The 19153-nt window shown below is 37.6% G+C and overlaps 1 protein-coding gene across 2 annotated transcripts in view; it reads right to left on the bottom strand.

Annotated features, from left to right (window-relative positions):
* Window positions 1-17434, bottom strand: part of SHOC2 (soc-2 suppressor of clear homolog (C. elegans)) — a 38175-nt gene extending 20741 nt beyond the window's left edge. The window contains exons 1-2 of one of the 2 annotated variants that reach the window (XM_010291187.1): window positions 16503-17434; window positions 2035-2172 (exon numbers count right to left, since the gene is read on the bottom strand). In XM_010291187.1, the coding sequence (XP_010289489.1) occupies window positions 2035-2172; window positions 16503-17205 (841 nt within the window). In that variant the 5' untranslated portion in view covers window positions 17206-17434. The remainder of the gene's footprint in view (window positions 1-2034; window positions 2173-16502) is intronic. The other variant, XM_010291189.1, reaches the window with a different exon arrangement.
* Window positions 17435-19153: the final 1719 nt, after the last annotated feature.

The raw sequence follows: 19153 nt of genomic DNA, 5'->3' as shown, positions 1-19153 counted from the left end.
CAGCTTGCTTTAATGTTGAACCAAAACGGTGATGACTAAGACATAAAGCCGATGTTGCTGAACTGGCTACGGCTGCCTTTTCTGTAACATGCATAAATGTAGGCTGATCATTATCATTTAAACTGGAGTTTAGAATTTTTCCCTTAAGTATTCAGTTCTGGCTGTTTGTGTACTGTATGTGGCACCAATACCAATTTCTGATTTTAAGTTTTTACTCTAAACAGATATGCTCAGCTACTACACGTTGGTCAATACCAACAACTGGTATTTTCCAGCAGAGCAAAAACTGAACCCGTGTAAGGTTAAAGACACAAGGGAACACTGCTGTCTCTTACCATTATTCATCTGTCTTTGGTGCTTTGTTGAGCTATATAGCATTGATACTCAGCTCAGATAAGCATGTAAAGAGACAGCTATATACATTTAAAAATAAGTAACTTCAAAACACTATAAAGACAATGCAATGGAAAAACAAAACAAAGAAAATAGGCAGAAATCCAGTCCAACCAGGTATGAACCTGACTCAATACAAACCACCTAAGCTTACAATAACTTTCTGAAGAAACAGATGAGTCCAAACTATCTTGATTGCATAGTCAGCTATTTCCTATTTATCTCAAATGACTTAAATGCCTAAGTAACTTTGTGCCTCTCCTACCCAAAGGCCTTTCCCTGTAAGCACAGTCTTGCAGCGTATTAGAAGTAAGATTTTTGTGGTCCTCTGAGAAGCTCAGTAACTGCTAGTCACTACTCAATAAATCAATACTGTTCTACAGAAGAATTAGTAACAGTGGTCTATAAGCCCTGACAATGGAAATCTCACACTAGCTTAGAGAATTTTCCCCATAACTAGCAGTTTATCCAGAGATCTCGCTTCCTAAATGTGACATGTACACTACATGTAAATTTTACTTAAAACAACTTTCAATAAGATTTACAAAATAGCTACAAAAATAAAGGCCGTGCTTATGAATTGTGTAAGTTAGATGCAAATTCCAGATGGAATGGCATCTCCAGAGTTTAAAAATACCATCAATCCAGGAAGGAAGTTTAGCTCCAGTAGATACTTCATCAATGTAAACTCTGTTCAGGTCAAACTTTCCAAACAAAAAGCCACAGTAGCTCCACACTCAACAATTTACTGCCAGAAGAAAAGCTGGAGTGTTGTTAAGTGGTTCCTCACTCTTCTGCTCATTCATTTTACTACGGGTTAAAGTACATTAACGAAATGTTCGCTATAAATATAATCTAAGTGATAACATTAATTCTTACAAGTATGTTCTGGTGACAAATAAGAGCTTAAAATCATGATGGCCTTGGTTTTTGTCTTTTTGAATCATAGGACGCATCTTTCTCTGACATCTGTTTAAAGCTGATCTGATTAATTAGGAAAAGTCATATTTTATTGTTTCATACTATACAACATTCTGAAACCACCCAGGACAGTGTTTATTTCAGTCTTGTTCCCAATCAAAGTTGCAAATCCTCTGTATTTTATTGCACTAGCACACAGACTTTGTGGACTTGGAAGGTTTTTTCAGTCATTCTACAGAGCAGCATAAAATATACAGAATTCATGTAAAACATTTACCTTCCTAATTCTATTTTTCTTTTGCCAAAGATGTTAGTTAACACTATCTGCTGAAGTATTACATTTCAACTAAGAGTCTTTTAGCCTTTTATTCCTTTATACGCTCAGTTTCATTACAGAAAGGACAGACAAGCTGTAGATATTCACTCAACCTCAGAATACCGTTAAATCAGAGTTAGAAGCAATATACTTTTTTCCTTGTATCTTTCATCTATAGACAATGCTGCACTCTGCAGCACAGCTAGATTCAGTAATATCATTCAGAAAGCTAGAAACTGCATTTAAGGTAAGACGCACACCTTGCTTTTTATCTCGAGCGTGAATCTGCCTTGAGCTGAACACAGTCATTCTACAGTCACCAACCAAATACTCATTCTTAAATTTGTTCCTCTTAACATTTTGAAATAGTGATTTATTTTCTCTTCTCCAGTCTCTTTACATACCTATAGTTTCTGGCAGGTCCAAGAGCTCATTGTGCTGCAAGTCAAGGTTGGTGATCTGTGTGCAGCTTCCAATCTCTTCTGGAAGGTGTTCAAGCTGATTGTGCGCTACATCCAGCGTTATGAGGTTACACAACTCACCTAAAAGTACACAAGAAAACCAAAACATCAAGTGCTTTAATGCACCGCTCTATATAACGACTTCCACGCAGGAATTAATAGAATCAGACAGATTTGGGGATAATCTGAAAAAAACTAATACTGCCATAAAGTTATACATATAAAACAAGGTATTACAAGATCACAGTTTCATCAGTCAGATCTAAAATCTGATCAACATTTTTTAAAAAATCAGATAAAGCTTTTATACATTCTCTGAAGAAGTCTTATTTATTTATTGATTTTCTTCTGACAGTTCAAGCTGTGGAATGCGAGCACAAAACCTATACCTCACACTTGTTTCAGGCTGGCCAGAAGTTTAAAACATCACAGAGTAAGTGGACTGTATTGAATACTTAGAAATTGAGATCTGTTTTTATACCATGAATTACTTTCAGACACAAAAACAACAATTAAGAGACATCAAAATTATGTGGCTGACAACCTCAATAATCCATCCAAAATCCTAAGTGCTATCTTTAATCACTTCTAGTCATCATAAAAAAGGCAACATATGATAAGTAAACTGTAAACCTATTTACACAGATTATTACATTTCATATATGCAAGCAGAGCTATAGCAAAGAGAAGTTTGAAATAAAAGGCTTATCTGTTAAACCTTAAAAAAAAAAAAGATCAGACTTGCTTAGATTTTAGAGCTACTTTACACTGAACTGCTTCATTCCTCACATTTACACTTTAATATAAAAGTACAGCTAGGCACAACTTTCCATGTACAGTAGTTTCACCTATTTTAATGACAAACATACTGTGTTCAAGCAGTAGCTTGTTGGGTTTGAAAAAAAAAAATCTGTGCAGGAATACAGGTGTATGCATTCACATTTTTTGCATCCAATTGGAGGGGAAATTAATACAAGTGATTTGAACAGCTTCAACTCTATCCAGTAAAGATGAGGTCACTGTATTTGTGTATAAGAGCATGACTCAGTAAGTAGCAAATTTGGAAGAGTAGCAAATTCCTTTTGAGGAGCAAATGTCTATTTTTAAGCTTCAGTGTTGTATCTTTGTCACTATCCCTTAAGGATTTTCCCACAGGCCTGCAGGACTAGCTTGGGCAAGTTCTGACGTGTAGACTGTCTACCCATAAGATCAGCAGATAATCACAAATGGTGATTTAATAAATAATAAAATATTTTGAATTCAGACTCTGTATTGAGTTGCAGGTGTCATGTAGCCACAACACTTACTACATATAACAGAACAGTTGTGAAAGACCAGCAAAAACACCCAGACAATCCCTACAGCTTCATTATTCAGTTTTTCTTAGATTGTTAACATATAACTGATCTTATTTCCTGCACTTGTTAACCCAAATTGGGATGTTTTTCTAGAAACTAGGAAGATGGAAATGTAAAGATGGTGCTTAAGCAGCTCCCCCATCACTGTGCATGTGCCCGCTTTTTTAAGTCAGCATTCAAGTGTATTCCAGGCAACCAGAGTCAATAGTCAAACATGCTGTATCCAGCACTGCATAAACGAGACATTTCAATGCCATTAATATGAAGAAGAAAGCAAATTTAAGAAAAAATTGAGTGAAAGTTAGTGTTCTGGGGTAGGAGCATCTTTTTGTTATTCATGAAGGCAAGTGGGCAAAGTGTAGAAGGAGATAGAAGGAGGAAGAAAAGCTTGAGGAAGACTTCAAAATCCCTTTAAGCAAACAAACAAACAAAGAACCCCACAAATATTTACTAAGATAGCTCAAGAATCTTCACACACTTTGGGGCAATAGTTTTCACTTCAAGATTGCTGTTTTCATTTGTTTTCACTTCAGACCTAAACCAATGATGTCAAATTTGAAATGTGGCATAAATTTCATTTCATCACACTGATTTCTCATTTACTTGACTCTTCCCACTCTACATCTGCTGAAGTCGAAGACGACTCGGGTTTTTGCAGCAACATTTGCTGCACTTCATTTTTGCACCTGCTGAAAACTTTGACAACAGTAAGCTACGTGTTTCAAACAAACATCTCACTAGCTAATTCTGGGGAAGGAAAAAAAGACAAGATGCCCATGTTTATTTAGCCAATTATGGGCAAGCTAACACTTTGGTTTAGTTTGGATAGCCATACTTAATATTGTTATATTAAAGATGCATTTAATAAAAAATTTGAATGTTAAAATAGATTAAGGACTGCCCAAAACATTTTAGACTTTGGAGCAGAAATCAAGCAAAAGTTAAAGCCCTATCATGAAGGACAATGACTTAAGGAAAGCAATTTCAAGATAATACAATATTCAGCCTTTAGTTCACATTGCTCAGTAAGGAAACTTGCTCTTGGACTTAATAATACTTATGGTTTGACAGCATCTCACCAAAATGTTCTTTTTTTCCCCACTAAGGGCAGAAGGAGAGGGGAGGTAAAGTGCTGTTAGCATTGAAATTCTTTCAATACTTTCAACTTAGATTGTTGAGACACAACACAAAGAGTGTGCAGGTCAACAAAAAGCACTCAAGATACATTTCTTCTGTTGTTCTCCATGACGTATGGAAAAAAAATCTTATACCCAGTAGGCTTAACAATGTGAAAAATGTTTAGGTGATGTGGTAGAGGCTTATCTCCACATGCAAAGGCACACAGAGGACCAGCAGTGGGTGGGAGAACCCAAATACTGGCTGTCCCAAGAGAGTCATCGGCCCCAGTGTGAGACCCATCATAGCAAGTAAATGGAAAGGCTCTCCAGAGCACCTCGCAGACTGAGGGCTGTTACTGCATATGGGGCTTGAATACCTACTATTCAAGCGGAAGGAAGTGGAAGGAAGAGCAACTTGGGATGGTAAGAGTAGCTGTGGGATCTTTAGAGAAGGGGAAAGGGATGAATCAATGTGGTTTGTGAAGGAAAAGTACAGGAAAAGAGAGCGATAAGGAAATAAAAGGATCCAGTCCTTTGAAACCAATGCTGGTCTCGCCCTGTGGCTGATCAGCACCATCTGCCCTATCTTCTCCTTAAACTCTATTTCTAACTGTTTTCCTGGGTGAGAGGCTGTCTGTTCAGCATGCACGGAGGTCTGAGCACCAGCAGCACTGCAGTTAACGTGACCAACGCTACTGAAAACATACCAGTACGTCTGGGCAGGGAGAGTGCGCTGCAACCAGGCCGGCAGCTGAAGAACAGGGGCAGCTCTTTCACCGGCCGACTGGCTGCAGCGATTCACCCCGTCAATAGACACACTGTGTACTGCACTGCTGCACAACAGAAGCTCTTTCAAAAATTATGCCAGGATAAACACATGGCATAAACAATCGATACAACAAATAATGATCTGCAAGAACAAAGAGGCCAAACTTAAGGCCATCTGCACAATGCTTTTCCTAGGAGCCGATGTAAACCCAGCTTGTTTCAGTGATGGAAAGTGTCCTTCTTATTGTCTGAACAGTGGAAACTGTACTGAAGGAAATGCTTCTCAAAAAAAAGGTGAAAATAAGTTTCACCACAATACAACTGAAGTTTGGCATTTTTGCTTGGCCGGGGTAAGAAGCATATGTCAAAATCAAACAGAAAGTTTTCCTAAATGAAAAATTTGCTAAAGTACAAAAAGAAAAATGGCTAATGAGGAGCTCGTGGTCTTATTCATATTAAAAGAATGAACATTTGCTCTTTTCTGGTGTACTACATAAACTTTGCTGAAACACGTTCGTATCAATCAATTTAACAGAAATAACACCAGCTAGAAACGTGCTGCAGCTTGAAATCAGCCTTAGCCAGAAAGCAGTTTACTAAAGAAAAACCCATTCCTGTTCACCACATGGACAACTCCAGTATCACTTCACTGAAGGACTATTTAAAGACACAAAATCACTGGAGTAAGGCAAGCACTCCTTTGGGTAAACACTAATCACAGGTAAAATCAACTAACTGTTTTCGCCACAAATAACGTTCCAAACAGACAAATCTTAAGCTCACAGTAATGAATAAAAGATTCTCTATGGACTACTTGCAACTGCATTCAAGTGACAAGCATGCTCAGGACAATTATTAAATAAATTAGGAAGCTGCTGGGGCTTGGGGTTGGATTTTTCTTCTGCTTTTTTCCCCACCCTCTTTTTTTTTTTTTAATACTATGTTGCACCATAATTGCAAAGAAAAAAAAAGCAATTGAAGCTCAAAGTCTGCCAAGAAAGCAGACAGAAATTGCATGTACTAGCTGGCTTGACAATAAAAGATTTTGAAGTAGAAGTAATGCCTGTATGAAATACACACAGCAGTTTCTTTATAAATAGCCTTCACAAAACGATTAGTTACACCCTATTATGTAGTTTTTAAAAACTTACATTTTAAAAGGTTCTACAAGATAAAAATTTCAGACAACTCACATGCTTTTTTCAGATAAAATAGTTTGTTAGGTCTCCCAACCACCTTCCAGTTAAAAGCATTGTTAAAAATACAGCTAAGTGTACATCTCAACAATCGTTAAAAAAGGTGGGGTAAGCAATCACCTCTCTGTTGTTCTCATATGCATGGAGACTAAATGTTATAGTATGACAAAACTAAATATACCTGCTGAAAAACCCCAGCATTATGAAACGACTAATATTTTCTGCATCATGAGGCAGAATTATAGTCCTATTACATGGCCAACTTTGAAAGCCTGTTATGACAAGAGGACCAAGTTACATGCCCTGACTTACATAAGGCTGAAAATTCTTCTTGAACATTTGAAAAACAAAATACAGATTCATTAAAAAAATATAAAACTACACAGAAATTAACAGTCATATAGGCAGGGAGTATAGGTCAATAGCAAAGAGGCTTCAGTGTCTCCTACCACTAATTCACTCAGTGCGCAACACTCTCGGACAGCAAACACAATTTCTAATATAGCCTGTTTTCCACTGGATTAACTCCGTGCCTGCCCATACTTAAGCAGATTGAAAATTATGAAATCCTTCACAACATGATAAATCCTGAGCCAGATGACACAGCAAGAGGATCAAGACTCTTATGGAAAGTACAAGGAAGAGGAGAATGCAAATATTAGTGAGACTTCAGGCTGGTGTGTCAGAACACTGGTTATAACCTAATTTGTAAAGAATAATTATCCAAAATCAGCAATGCTGGGAACAAGTTACAAACAGTTTCCATAAGTTTGGTAGCTATTCATCTCTTACTAGGTTCTCTGCTGGCAAAAAAAAAAAAAAAAGAAAAGAACTCTAGTCTGTCTATAAAACTCTTTGGGATAAGTGTCCTGATTTTAGAAAAAATTAAAAACCAATTTTACAGTTGCAGAATCTTTTCCCTCTCTATGGGGTTTTAGTACATCACTGTAACAGACAAACAACACTTTTTGCTGTGCACTACTAACTGCCCATAAGAACAGTTTAAGCAGAGCTACTTTGAATTATTACTGCACAACTATAAACTTACACAGAAGAGTTACTGAGTAGAAAGAAAGCAATTTTAACATGGTCACAAGTGACTTAAGTACCAAAGTTAAAATGTTAATACAAGTAAATAATAAGCACAGTAAGATATTTAGAATTTGCAGAATGCACAACAGGATCTAGTTATGGGAACAACTCAAAAATACAGAAGCTAAGCTCTACTGAAAGAAAGACTCAAAATCTGGTCTAAAACAAGCTTCAACAAGACACAACAGCAAAACACTTCTTATTTATCATTTATAACTGAAAGTAACAAATATAAATAAAATTAAAACATGTTCAAACAAGATTTTAAACATGTGAAACAAGTAGAAGAAACAGTCTTAGCAAGGGCTTAAGGCAGGATTTGAGGTGGGCAGTAGAATAAACCAACAGGAACCTCATGAACTGCCAAGAAAAAGGTGAAGTCTTGCACCTAGCACGGAATAACCCTGTAAAGCAGTACAGCCTCACATCAACCAGTGAGGGAACAGCTCTGCAGGGAAGGACCAGGGAGTCCTGGTAGAAACTGAACCTGGGCACATCTTGGATCATGCCCATTTTGAGTGTCGAACAAGTGTGCTCACTCTCAAATAATAAAGGCTGAGCACCTACCATGTTGCATTAGCAGGGCAGCCTGAGGGAAGCGGTTATTTCCTTCTGTTCAGCATTTATGAAAGTTAAAATAATTGCAGCATTGATATTATTTAAAAAAAAACACACAAAAAAACCCCCAAACAAACAAAAAACAAAACAACAAGCTGGACTTTTAACAAGCTGTCAGTACTTACTGGAATTATACTTGGGGCATCATCCCAATAAGCTCTGCAAGTAGATCAAAAAGGCAGGACTACTTAATCATTATCCTAAAGCCAGTCTGAAGAAAATGTAATCAGGAGGAATTTGACTAGCTGACAAGACAAAATTGCATCCCCACAAGAGCCTTCACAGGCATCAGAACCCAGACACCAAAGATGAAGCTGGCCAAAATCAGGTTCTTCACCCTCCCTGCAAGCTCAGGTAAGCTACCAGAACTGCATCAAATAAGCAGTTGTTTTCTCTTACTTCTGGGGAAGCAGCACACACACACATCAATGCCCATATTTATTCCACTTCTGTTCACAGCTTCATGCTTTTATCACATTAGAATACAAAAATATAAAAATATTCTCAACTACTGTGTTTGCAGACATTAGCATGTCAACTAAGCCCAGGAACACAACTTGGTTTCCTTCAAACTGCTGAAATAGAAGAAGGCGTTCTTAGATACAAATAAAGTAAATAAATATTTCTCTGTATTGTCAGGTCTGCTAAAAAAAGGGGAAATGAAATTCAGAGCATCACTGAAAAGCTTTGCAACTAACAAGTCACTTAATAAGGAGGCACTATATTCAGCATGGAGTGAGTAGACATAAACTAATGCAGCTGCACACATCTGGTTTGCTGTCTATGCTACTGAAAACCAAACAGGTGCAAGTGTTATGAAAAAGAGGTTCAAAGTACTGAAGAAACCACAAATGATCTAAATATTGGGTAGATGGGGGAAGGGAAGAACAGAAGAGAGTCTCAGAGACATTCCAAGTCTGGTGTAGGCAGATTCCCTGAATTACAATCTAAAAATATTTCCCTTGCAGAACAGCCCTGACCAGATTCTCCATAGAATAAGAGTTGCATTCACAGACAGAAAACACAATATTTGGAGTCGGAAGAAACTTGCCGAAACTACGCAAATATAATTTCAACCATGTTGACAATATTATTTCTATTTGAGCTGTGTGTGCTAAGACAACAAAAATATCCAAAACTGGTATAAGATGCAACCTTGTCTTTGCAAAGAAAATATTATCAACTTGATTGTGCAGGACAATTCCTTCAACATAATTTGGAGGAACGTAATAAAACTGTCGATACAAGAAACGCAAAAGGCTTGTTTAAGTAACAGCCTGCAAATTGAAGCATTTGCTTGGCCTCATCCCAAGACAGTTCCTCTGGTTTTCATCCTTCTCATGCTGGCTGTCTGACTCAAAGTGTTCACATTCTTCCATTCTAATCTTCAACTTTTTGATCTCAGTGGAATGGACAATTTACCAGATATGGCAATGAAGCTGGAGTCCACCTTGTGAACTCGTTTCCACAATTATCCCTCCAGACTGTGTTCTGGCAAAGCTTCCACATGGAAACCTTTCTGTTAAGATTTTATTTTATGGCTGCCACCAGAGATTCAACAGCCAAGTGAACAGGTAATTTCTGCTTTTGCACTTGGTATGTATATATATTCAGCATCTGCATAACAGTGACCTTTTAATCTAGGGCTGAGCAGCAGTAGAAGTCTGCTGATTGATACTAAATTATTCAAGGCAGTAAAGACACGGGCAGAGTGAGATACCGCAGAAAAACTTCACAAAACTAAGTGCCTGGGCAACAAAATAACAGACGAAATTAGGCATATAAAATATAAAGCAATGCATACAGGGGACCAGGGACCCATATCTAGCTTCATATATTAAGCGATGGACTTCAAACAATCCATTAGCATTCAGAAGCAAAATCTGGAGGAATGGTACACAAATCGTGAATGGCACAGAGGTAAGGATGACTGCTGACCACCTCTATACGTGAGAACTAGAGTTCATCTGTCAAGAGCAACTTTCAAGGCAAACTTGTGGACCTTGCCACAGATGCAGAGTTTATAGGAAAAGAAATGCCCAAGCCCTTGGAAGAAGAGACTACTGAGAATTACTAAAGAGACAATCTGTACCAGACTCAAGAAATCAATGAAATGAAAACAGCTGGATCTGGGAAGGTTAAGTCTCATGTATAACTTTACCCTGGTTTTATGTAGATGTTTGCTTAGGGCTACAATTGTAAGCAGGATACTGGGCAAGATGCACTCTGAGATTTGCCACCACTGATAGGTAGGATGCAATTTGTAAGAAAGACTGTGTTCACAAAGAGCAATTTAGAATAGCTTTGCCATCAAGAAACTTGCGTCAATGAAGTAAAACATAACATAAAAACATAACAAAAAATTGCTTCAGGAAGGTGGGGCTGAGCTGATGCTACCAGGACTCCAATAAGCTACACAGGTTTTTGTGGAACAAGACATGGAAAGCAGGGGGAAAAGGAACAAAAATTCTGAAAATATGATCTGATGCATTTTCAGTAGCTCTCTGCCTTCTTCAAACCACTTGCAGTGCAGTTCACATGCTTTTATACAACACGGGCAATCCTACCCATGAGGTTTCACAAGTGAGCTGCAGCGAGCCAAGCTGATTTTATTTAACAGCTCAGTGTGGGCAAAAGTAGCAGCCCTGCTCTCCCTGCTCCAGTTCATGCTCTCCCACTCCTCCTCCTACACCAGTTCCAGTCTTATCTGAAACTTCACTGATGTCAACTAATTAAAGTCATAGACAACAAAAGTAGCAAACCCATGAATATTGCTTTGTTAGTTTAGTGCAATAAATCAGCTCACCAAGGAACAGCTCAGTTGAAGGAGGCTGAAGGACTGAGCAGCTGGGAAGCTGTGAGGAGGGGAGTGGATACTGCTCCTTTCAGCATCATGTTGTTAAACATCAGCACAGCCATTTCATGAAAACTCCCCCTAATTCAGCTACTCTCAGACAGAGCTTTTGGCTAAACATGCAAAAAAAATGGATTTAAAAAAAAACGCCACACCACTGAGTTAAATGGATTTTTAAGTATTTTTAGATCTTATTCAAACAAATTTATTTATATTTGAAAATACAACAATGCATATCAAGACCTCATCTTACCATGCAGTCTGTTAAAATTATTTCACTTGCATTAAAACTGTAGAAGCAATATATATTGCTGGAAAAGTGTTAAGAGAAGTCCAATAAATGACTAGTAGTAATGACAGTGCCTAGAGCCTGATTTTGCTGACATTCTAAAATACTACCTTCGTCCAAAGCACAGACAATATTTTCTTCATTTTTTGGTTTCCTGAGCAAGTTCAGTTGAGTAAACTACTATTTAAAATTAAGAAGCCTTCTGAATATTGAAAAGACAGGAAACCGTATTGTCATCATCCTACCTATAATAAAGTAACTGGATGCAAGGGAATAGAGGTACTGCATTCTGGAATAAAAAAAGACCAGAAACACACATATCTGTTTACTAACTATAGATAATAACACTTCCTCTTTCTCACTAAAATGTTTGTTTTAAATGCAAAGCAACTTTTGCCCCAGTGTAGTCACCTCATTTAAGTTTGTGTTGTCTAACTACTGAAGACAGTTGAAAGCCCAAAATAGAACCAAACTTCACATTACTTCCCAGCAGCTCAGTGCTGCTAGGTTCACCTCTTCAGGTTTTCCTCAAGACAATACACACCATAACAGGTCAGTTATTCTAAAGCAGTCTCCAGGACCACTAAAAATCTGATCAACTACGTGTTTTGCAAACAACATTTTTTTTAAATGTTTTAACTGAGCTCAGGCTTTTAAGAAATATTTTAGAGATAGTTTCAGGTTTTCCTAAAAGGAATCTATTTCTAGCAAGTATTCATACTGTATGCTTGCACAGTGAGCAGTCGATGTTCTAGACAAGCATTTCTAGAAACTTATTTTGAAATCACATGACCAGGACTATAGTTTCTACATGTCATCTATCAAACAAGAAACACTGCCATAGGATTGGAGACTATCACTTAAAAATTTAAGATAGAAGAAATAACAAGGGGAGATTCTGACCACCTCAGAGTCACTTAAACACTATGCAGACCAACAGAATTTGCAGGGAACATTAACAAAAGGCATGAAAGTAAGTAGAAAACAAAGAAAAATAAAAAGTTATTTGAAGAACACTCGGTAAAATATTAGTTTGGCATACAGAGTTAACAGTTTTCTACAAAAATATGGAAGATCTAGTTTATTCAGTCTAGCCAACCTAGACTCCACAAAGATGTCTAATGTAATAGCATGTAGAAAATAACTCGGAGACTAACTTAGTAGTGTAAAAAAAGAGTACATTTCTACCAGGATCTCAGGGTTGACCTCTGGCAGAGAGGGAGAACAGAGAAGGCAAAGAGTGCACGTGTCTTAGGTGCTCACGTATTGCAAGTCTAACATAGTTGTGATATGATCCTGATGCACAGGCAGAGCCATCTCCAGCACAAAGAAGGAAACTCATCTGGAGCGGTATATTCAAACTAATCAAGCATGCTCAGCATTCAAAACATAAGACAACACAGAAAATGGACAGTAGGGTGACAGAAGGCATAAAGATTTTATGCAAGGCTAAAAATTGTGGTCTGAGTAATGGCTGGGAGAATATATGAGTGCTGTCTGCACATACAATGGGAGAGCAAATGTAAGCAACAGAGGGAAACTGCTGCAGCTAAGAACAAGGAAACATCACTGACATCAACTATAGACGTAGTGGATGTTGGGAGACAGGTCTCAAATATCAGAACATTTAAGACTCCAGGACCTACTTTCACTTTCTTTCAATGACAGTAGAAGGAAAATATTTTTTTTTTATAAGGCTGGAGACTAAAGAGTCCTAAAAAAGTAATTAAATTGAATGATTGCTTACAAATCAGGTGACCCATTATTTTAAAGTAGTAAGGTCCTAAAGTTGGAAAGCCTTTTATAATTATACAGGACAGATACTTTTGCGTACAGTGGTAATGAAAGCCACCATAAATCTCTGGCACCAGGGTAAGACTTCAATTCCATCACACTCAATGCTGGCTCATTCCTGGAACAGTAGCAACATCCGATTTCAAACTGAAGTCTGGGGTTTGTTTTTTTTTTTTTTGTCCAGGGCAAACTTTCATAGCACATCTACCTCTAAAAGACAAAGTAAACAATACCCAGGATTCTCCACATAGTTGCATACCAGATTGGGAACATGAACACACAGCAGCTAACTGCTGCAAGACAACTCAACAGGTTGTCAAATTCAAAGCAATTCAAGCTTTGACTTTTCAAAAATACTAACAAGCACACTAGCTTACCATCAGAAATGTGAGCCTTAGGCCTCGGAACAATGGGGTATTTTTAAAAAGAATTTGAAATGTTCAGAAGATAATGGCCTCATTTTACTTCCCGCTTTGCAGCACAAAAATTTGTGTTATTGTTATTTATCTTGTTATTTACAAGCTGATAATATAAGAGTGTTTGCTCGTATATAGTATATAGTAACTGTATTATAAACATACAGGGGATTAAAATCATTGGGATTTAAAAGGCAAGTTGTTTTTGTAAAGTGCAAATGTAAAATGTAGAGAAGTAAGAAGTGTTTAAAGAAACAGAGAAATTCCATTGGAAGGTAAGAAATACATTTCTCAGCAGTTTCATTTTTCAGCTGTTTCCAACTTAAACATTTCATCTTTCTACTAGAACAAAGATTCATGAAAGTGAGTAGAAATCAATTACAAAAGTGAAACTATCTTGTCTGTTTTTACTACTTGAGGAAAAAGGTTTTCAAATGCCTGTTCTGTACGCCTTGGCAGTCATTTGTGTTACTTAAACTTAGAAATCCTTTAATTAATTTCTTTTTCAACTGACTCAACCACAGGCAACAGAGAAATTTACTTTGAATAAAAAAGGATGCTGTTGAACATGGTGATTTCCCTTCAAAATTCTTCATAAGGGTGACAGTCATCTTGCATTTGTGCTTCTAAAATGCCTTCCACAATGAGGTGCTGACCCGTAACAAGGAACATGGGCATTATCACAATACAAATAAAGGCGTGACTAACTTCTGGATACAGACACAGAAGTAAAGTAGTTAATGTTCTCAAGCTAGGGTTTGATAAAGAACTGAGAACACTGCCTGTGTGTGTATCAAGACAAGAATAAAAAAAAAAATACAAAGGAAAGACGCAAGTCACATATATTCCTTCATGATACGTAATTACTAAATTTCTCCACAAAACTGTTATACATGATCTCTTTCAACACTATTGTGAACAAACATATACAGAAATTATATACTTCAATGTAAACTTCACCATAAGAATTCAACAAACAAAATGTTTAAGAAACAAAGAGGTTCCAGCAGCAACAATAATGTCTGCAGTATCACACACACCTACGAAAAGTTTCTAAAAGGGGCAACACCAAACAGTGGAATGCAACATCTCACAAAAGTTTTTTCTTCACACAGTAGTATTAAATTTAAATGTATGCAGTACTATCTGCAGTTGAACCTCAGAAGCTGACTCTCTGCTAGATCACATTTAATAACTGAGCCACAAAGAGACCCAGGTGAAGTACTGACAACTGTGTGATACAGCTCAAGCAGCTAAATCGGTCACAGTTTCTTCAACGTATATAGAAACATGTGGTATGTTTGGTTGGGGTTTTTTGCAAACGTCAGCCCCATCATTTCCAGTATGACTCCTTTGATTAGTGAAAGTTTCAAAGAGGCTGTTGGACTTAAACTGAAGTGTCAAAATAGGTCAAAATTAGAATTCCTTAGTTCTCCCAGGGGAAATTCCCAGGACTGCCGAGATGCTAGTGCCAACTCAAAAATCATGTTCATCAGAAAACATACCACATTAACTGTTTAATATTTGCATAGCAAGAAAGTGTTTCTGTGGCTATAGTAGAATCCATTCCAATAGCTGCTACAGGGAGCCAGATTCAGACCAAAAACTGACAGCCTCACCACATTTTTTCACTCCTGTTACTATGTACAGAAGCTGTCTTTACCAGACACTGCTGGTAACATGATTAGCAGTTTCAGACGTGCACAGGAGTTCCTGCTATCAAGAACATGTTATCTTATGTATCTTTCATATAAAGGTGCAGGAGAAAGAGGCAAACACTGCTGGTTTGAAAAAGGTCTCTTAGGGATCTGAACAAGAGCATCTCCCAAGCTTTGCAAAATTAGTGAGCATAGGGGCCAACTTCAGTAACACTTCACACACTCACGCACTGGCTTGGTTAACAGGAAAAAGTCCCACATCAGCTTTTAAAAACAGGGCACAGGAATTACTACTCAAAGTGTTACGAAGGCTTTTACAACTTTTTTTCCACACTTGAAGAAAGTTGAAGCAGTTTCTGAACTGCATGAAGTTTATGTTCCTCCTCTCCCTAAAGGGACTAAGCTATGCTTGCATTTTAAAAACTGGTGTTACATAGAAAAAACCCACTGATGGTAGAATCTCCCTTTTATGAGGCACATACATTGTTTAAATATTGCTTGAGAACAGTCTGATCACGAGATGTTTTCCATGAATCAGAACATGTTATTAACAACTTTGGAGTTCTTGATGTACAGCTATTCCAGACATTTTTTGTAATAAACTATTTGAATTAATAAGCCACTTTCATCCTATTTCACCATCTTTCAAACTCTTCTAACAACGTTTGGAAAAAACAAATATTATTCATTAAAAAGTCATAAGAATCATCAACCATGCATACAACATTAATATATTCATGACTTATAAAAGGTAGAGGCTTTCACAAATCATTAACCTACATTATTAACTGCTACGGCATCCAACAGCTTGCTCATGGTAATAGCATGTACCTACCTTTTCTACCTTGTATTACCATGGGCACACCCCTCTCTAACATGCCCAGAATGTGTTTATAACTTGCAGCAGTTTATAAATGATTTAAAAATCAATCTTAAAATAAAATATGCCCCATCTGGGCTCTGAAGACACAGTGTGAAAGCACAAGGCAAAAATTAAAACAAGTTACATCTGATTTTAAGATGACAGATTAAGAAATAGGGCTTTTATTAGGTTTTTTCCTATATATATCTCCAAGGTATTGATAACTCTCAATATAAGCTAACATTGCAGCAGTATGATCATGAGCACAATTTTATGAAGCTTTACATGGAGAAGGGCACCTGGAGAAGTGGCAGTTTATGTATACTTAACTGAATTGCAAAATGAACATAAGCATAGAATTAAACTTTCAATCAGTGTAATTGCTTACCAATTTCAGCAGGTAGTTGCTTGATTTTGTTCTCTCGTATGCTAAGCATGGTGAGTTTTGACAAGTTTTTGATATCCTTTTCCACAGTAGTTATACGATTAAAGCGTAGGTAAAGAGTGGCGAGAGAGCTTAGCCTATACACCACCGAAGGGATTTCTCTAAGTTTGTTATGTCGCAGGTCAAGCATGCGCAGTTTCTTCAAGTTATCAAGAGAGTCAGGCAAACTGGTAAGTGAGTTTTCACTCAGGGCCAGTGTCATCAGGTTCACAAGACAGCCCACCTCCGGCGGTAGGGACTGAAGTTTGTTACTGTATAAATAAAGTTCTGTTAACTGCGTTAGCTCTTTGATAGCTGATGGAAGCATGTGTATAGACCTCTTGGACAAGTCCAAGCGCATTGAATTCTCTTCCCGGCATTTGTTTAGCTCTTTGATCACTTCAGCATTGCTGGATTTTTTGCGGGTACCTGTGGCTGGATTAGGTCTTTTTATCGTATTGTCCACTGAAAAAGCTACCCCAGGCTGTGTGCTACTGGAGTCCTTCTTTCCATCTTTGGCATCTTTCCCTTTGGTCTTAGGCTCCTTTTCTTTGCTCTCTTTCCCAAATCCTCCAGAGGCTTTGGCCTCCTTCTCCCTTTCTTTTGATGATGGAACTTTTGGATCCTTCTCTTTACAGTCCTTTTCTTTTCCTAGATTACTACTCATGGTGACTCAATGTTTAGCAAGCACCACATGAAATCTGTTTCTGAAGTCCACAAGAACAATTCACTGCTGAGGCAACAAGGATCCTTAAAACACACAAGCGCTGAACCAAGGGAGGAGCTTTGGAGGTGTGATACCCATTTGCTACATATTGGTTCAGAAGGCACTCTTTCTTAATCCTGGTATCAGGAGATTCAGCTGTAGAGATTAGAAGGTCAAATGTTCCGTATTAGTATTTCTGTAACACAGAGAGGAGAGAAGAGAAGCCAAAGTTAGTGTTGAACGTTTCTGCATCAAGCCTGTGCTCACAAACTCGGGTTAATGATTTGTTCTTCTCTTCAAATGTCAGTGAAAAACCCCGTGTTAAACCAAAAATACTACACATGTTGCTCAGAAGACCCACTGTGGTAGAAGAGCTATAATAATTAGTATACATGAGGAAAGAAAAAGTACGATTCTTAAACATAATACTGCCTTCAGTACTACATTTGAGTCACCATCTTACATCTTAGCTAGTTCTTAGCATAACACCCTGATCATCAATGAATGAATATTCTCTCTCCCCTCCATGCTCAATCAATCAATAAAGATTTGCTATAATTTTAAGTGCCCGCCTCTTGAAATAAATCTGTACAGGCTTATTCTTTCAGCACAAAAGAGTCTAGATTCAATCTATAGTGAAATCTAATACACTACTGTAACATTAACACTTTGCCTCGAGATCTCCCTTCTGACTGGCTCTGAACTGCAGGTCTCTGCTTTTAATGTGCAGCAGAACATTGTCACCAGCTTCACATGCTTTGAAGACAAAAACATAAGGATTTTTAAAATAAATCTATCAAAAAGTCAACTGAAAGCTCAGAAGAAATAATACACTACGGCTTCAAGACAAGCAAAATTATGAAGGAATTTCTCATGACAGTAGGATATAACATATCTTGAATTTCAACCTCCCAACTACTATAATGCAGCCTAATAAATGAACAGATGTCTGAAACCTATAGAGCCCCATTTACATATTTACAAAATCATCATGCATCATAGAAAGTAGTTTTGCTTCATGTTTCAATTCAAAACACATTACATGCCCATGAGTGAATACTCTGGAGAGGTTTTTGAATGTATCTTTGTGGAACAAAATAAAAGGTCAATCAATGGCAACACTAATTTCATGTCTCCATGTTAGTCCACCTTTTAGCCTAGAATCAACTCTCCTTTGTTACGCAGCATTCACTGATGAAGAAAGTTTGTTTGCATCTCAGAAGAGTACCTTGCTTCCTCAGCCACCTGAGCTATGTTAAAATACCCTTAAAACCTCCACAGGAGCTGTGTCGCTGTCCTGGCATTCCATCCTCTGCACAAGTGCATTAAACCTCGTAAGCAAAATCAATTAAATAATATTTTGCATACTTAAGCCATCAGCAAATCCTAGAAATACAAACATTTTTTAGCAAATAACTATTTTTAATTGCACAGTTATGCTATGTATGCTTGCCTTCAAGTACAAACATGTGCTCAGAACACAAAGGAACACACTTTGCTCAATATATTTGTTCACATTAAAAAAAAAAGTAATGAAAATCTATTAAAGGACAGTACGAAAGGCAAGCCACTTTACCTCAGCTGCAAATCAAGCTGTTTAGAAACAAAGCTCGAAAGAGAACCTCTCCCAGGAGGTGGCTTCCAATCCTTCATCCCAATTCATTACTGTTGCAGTATCACAAAGTGTGTACTACAAACCTCGTAACATCAAAAAACCCTGCTGCCTCCAGCTCCTGTGCTCTGGACAACTCTTGTAAAGGACCATGGCTGTTCACGTTGGACAAAATTTCTGAGTTAAAAGCTGTTGCTGCTTGCTGATGCTAGCAGAGTTCTCGAAAGCAGCGCAAGCCAGTTCCTTGCTGCATCCTTAAGATTTCCACCCAGCTTTTACACCATCCATTAACCTGAC

The sequence above is a fragment of the Phaethon lepturus genome, unplaced genomic scaffold (genome assembly GCF_000687285.1).
Source record: "Phaethon lepturus isolate BGI_N335 unplaced genomic scaffold, ASM68728v1 scaffold5297, whole genome shotgun sequence".
NCBI classification, from domain to species: Eukaryota; Metazoa; Chordata; class Aves; order Phaethontiformes; family Phaethontidae; genus Phaethon; species Phaethon lepturus.
This window is presented reverse-complemented; position numbering and strand designations above follow the sequence as displayed.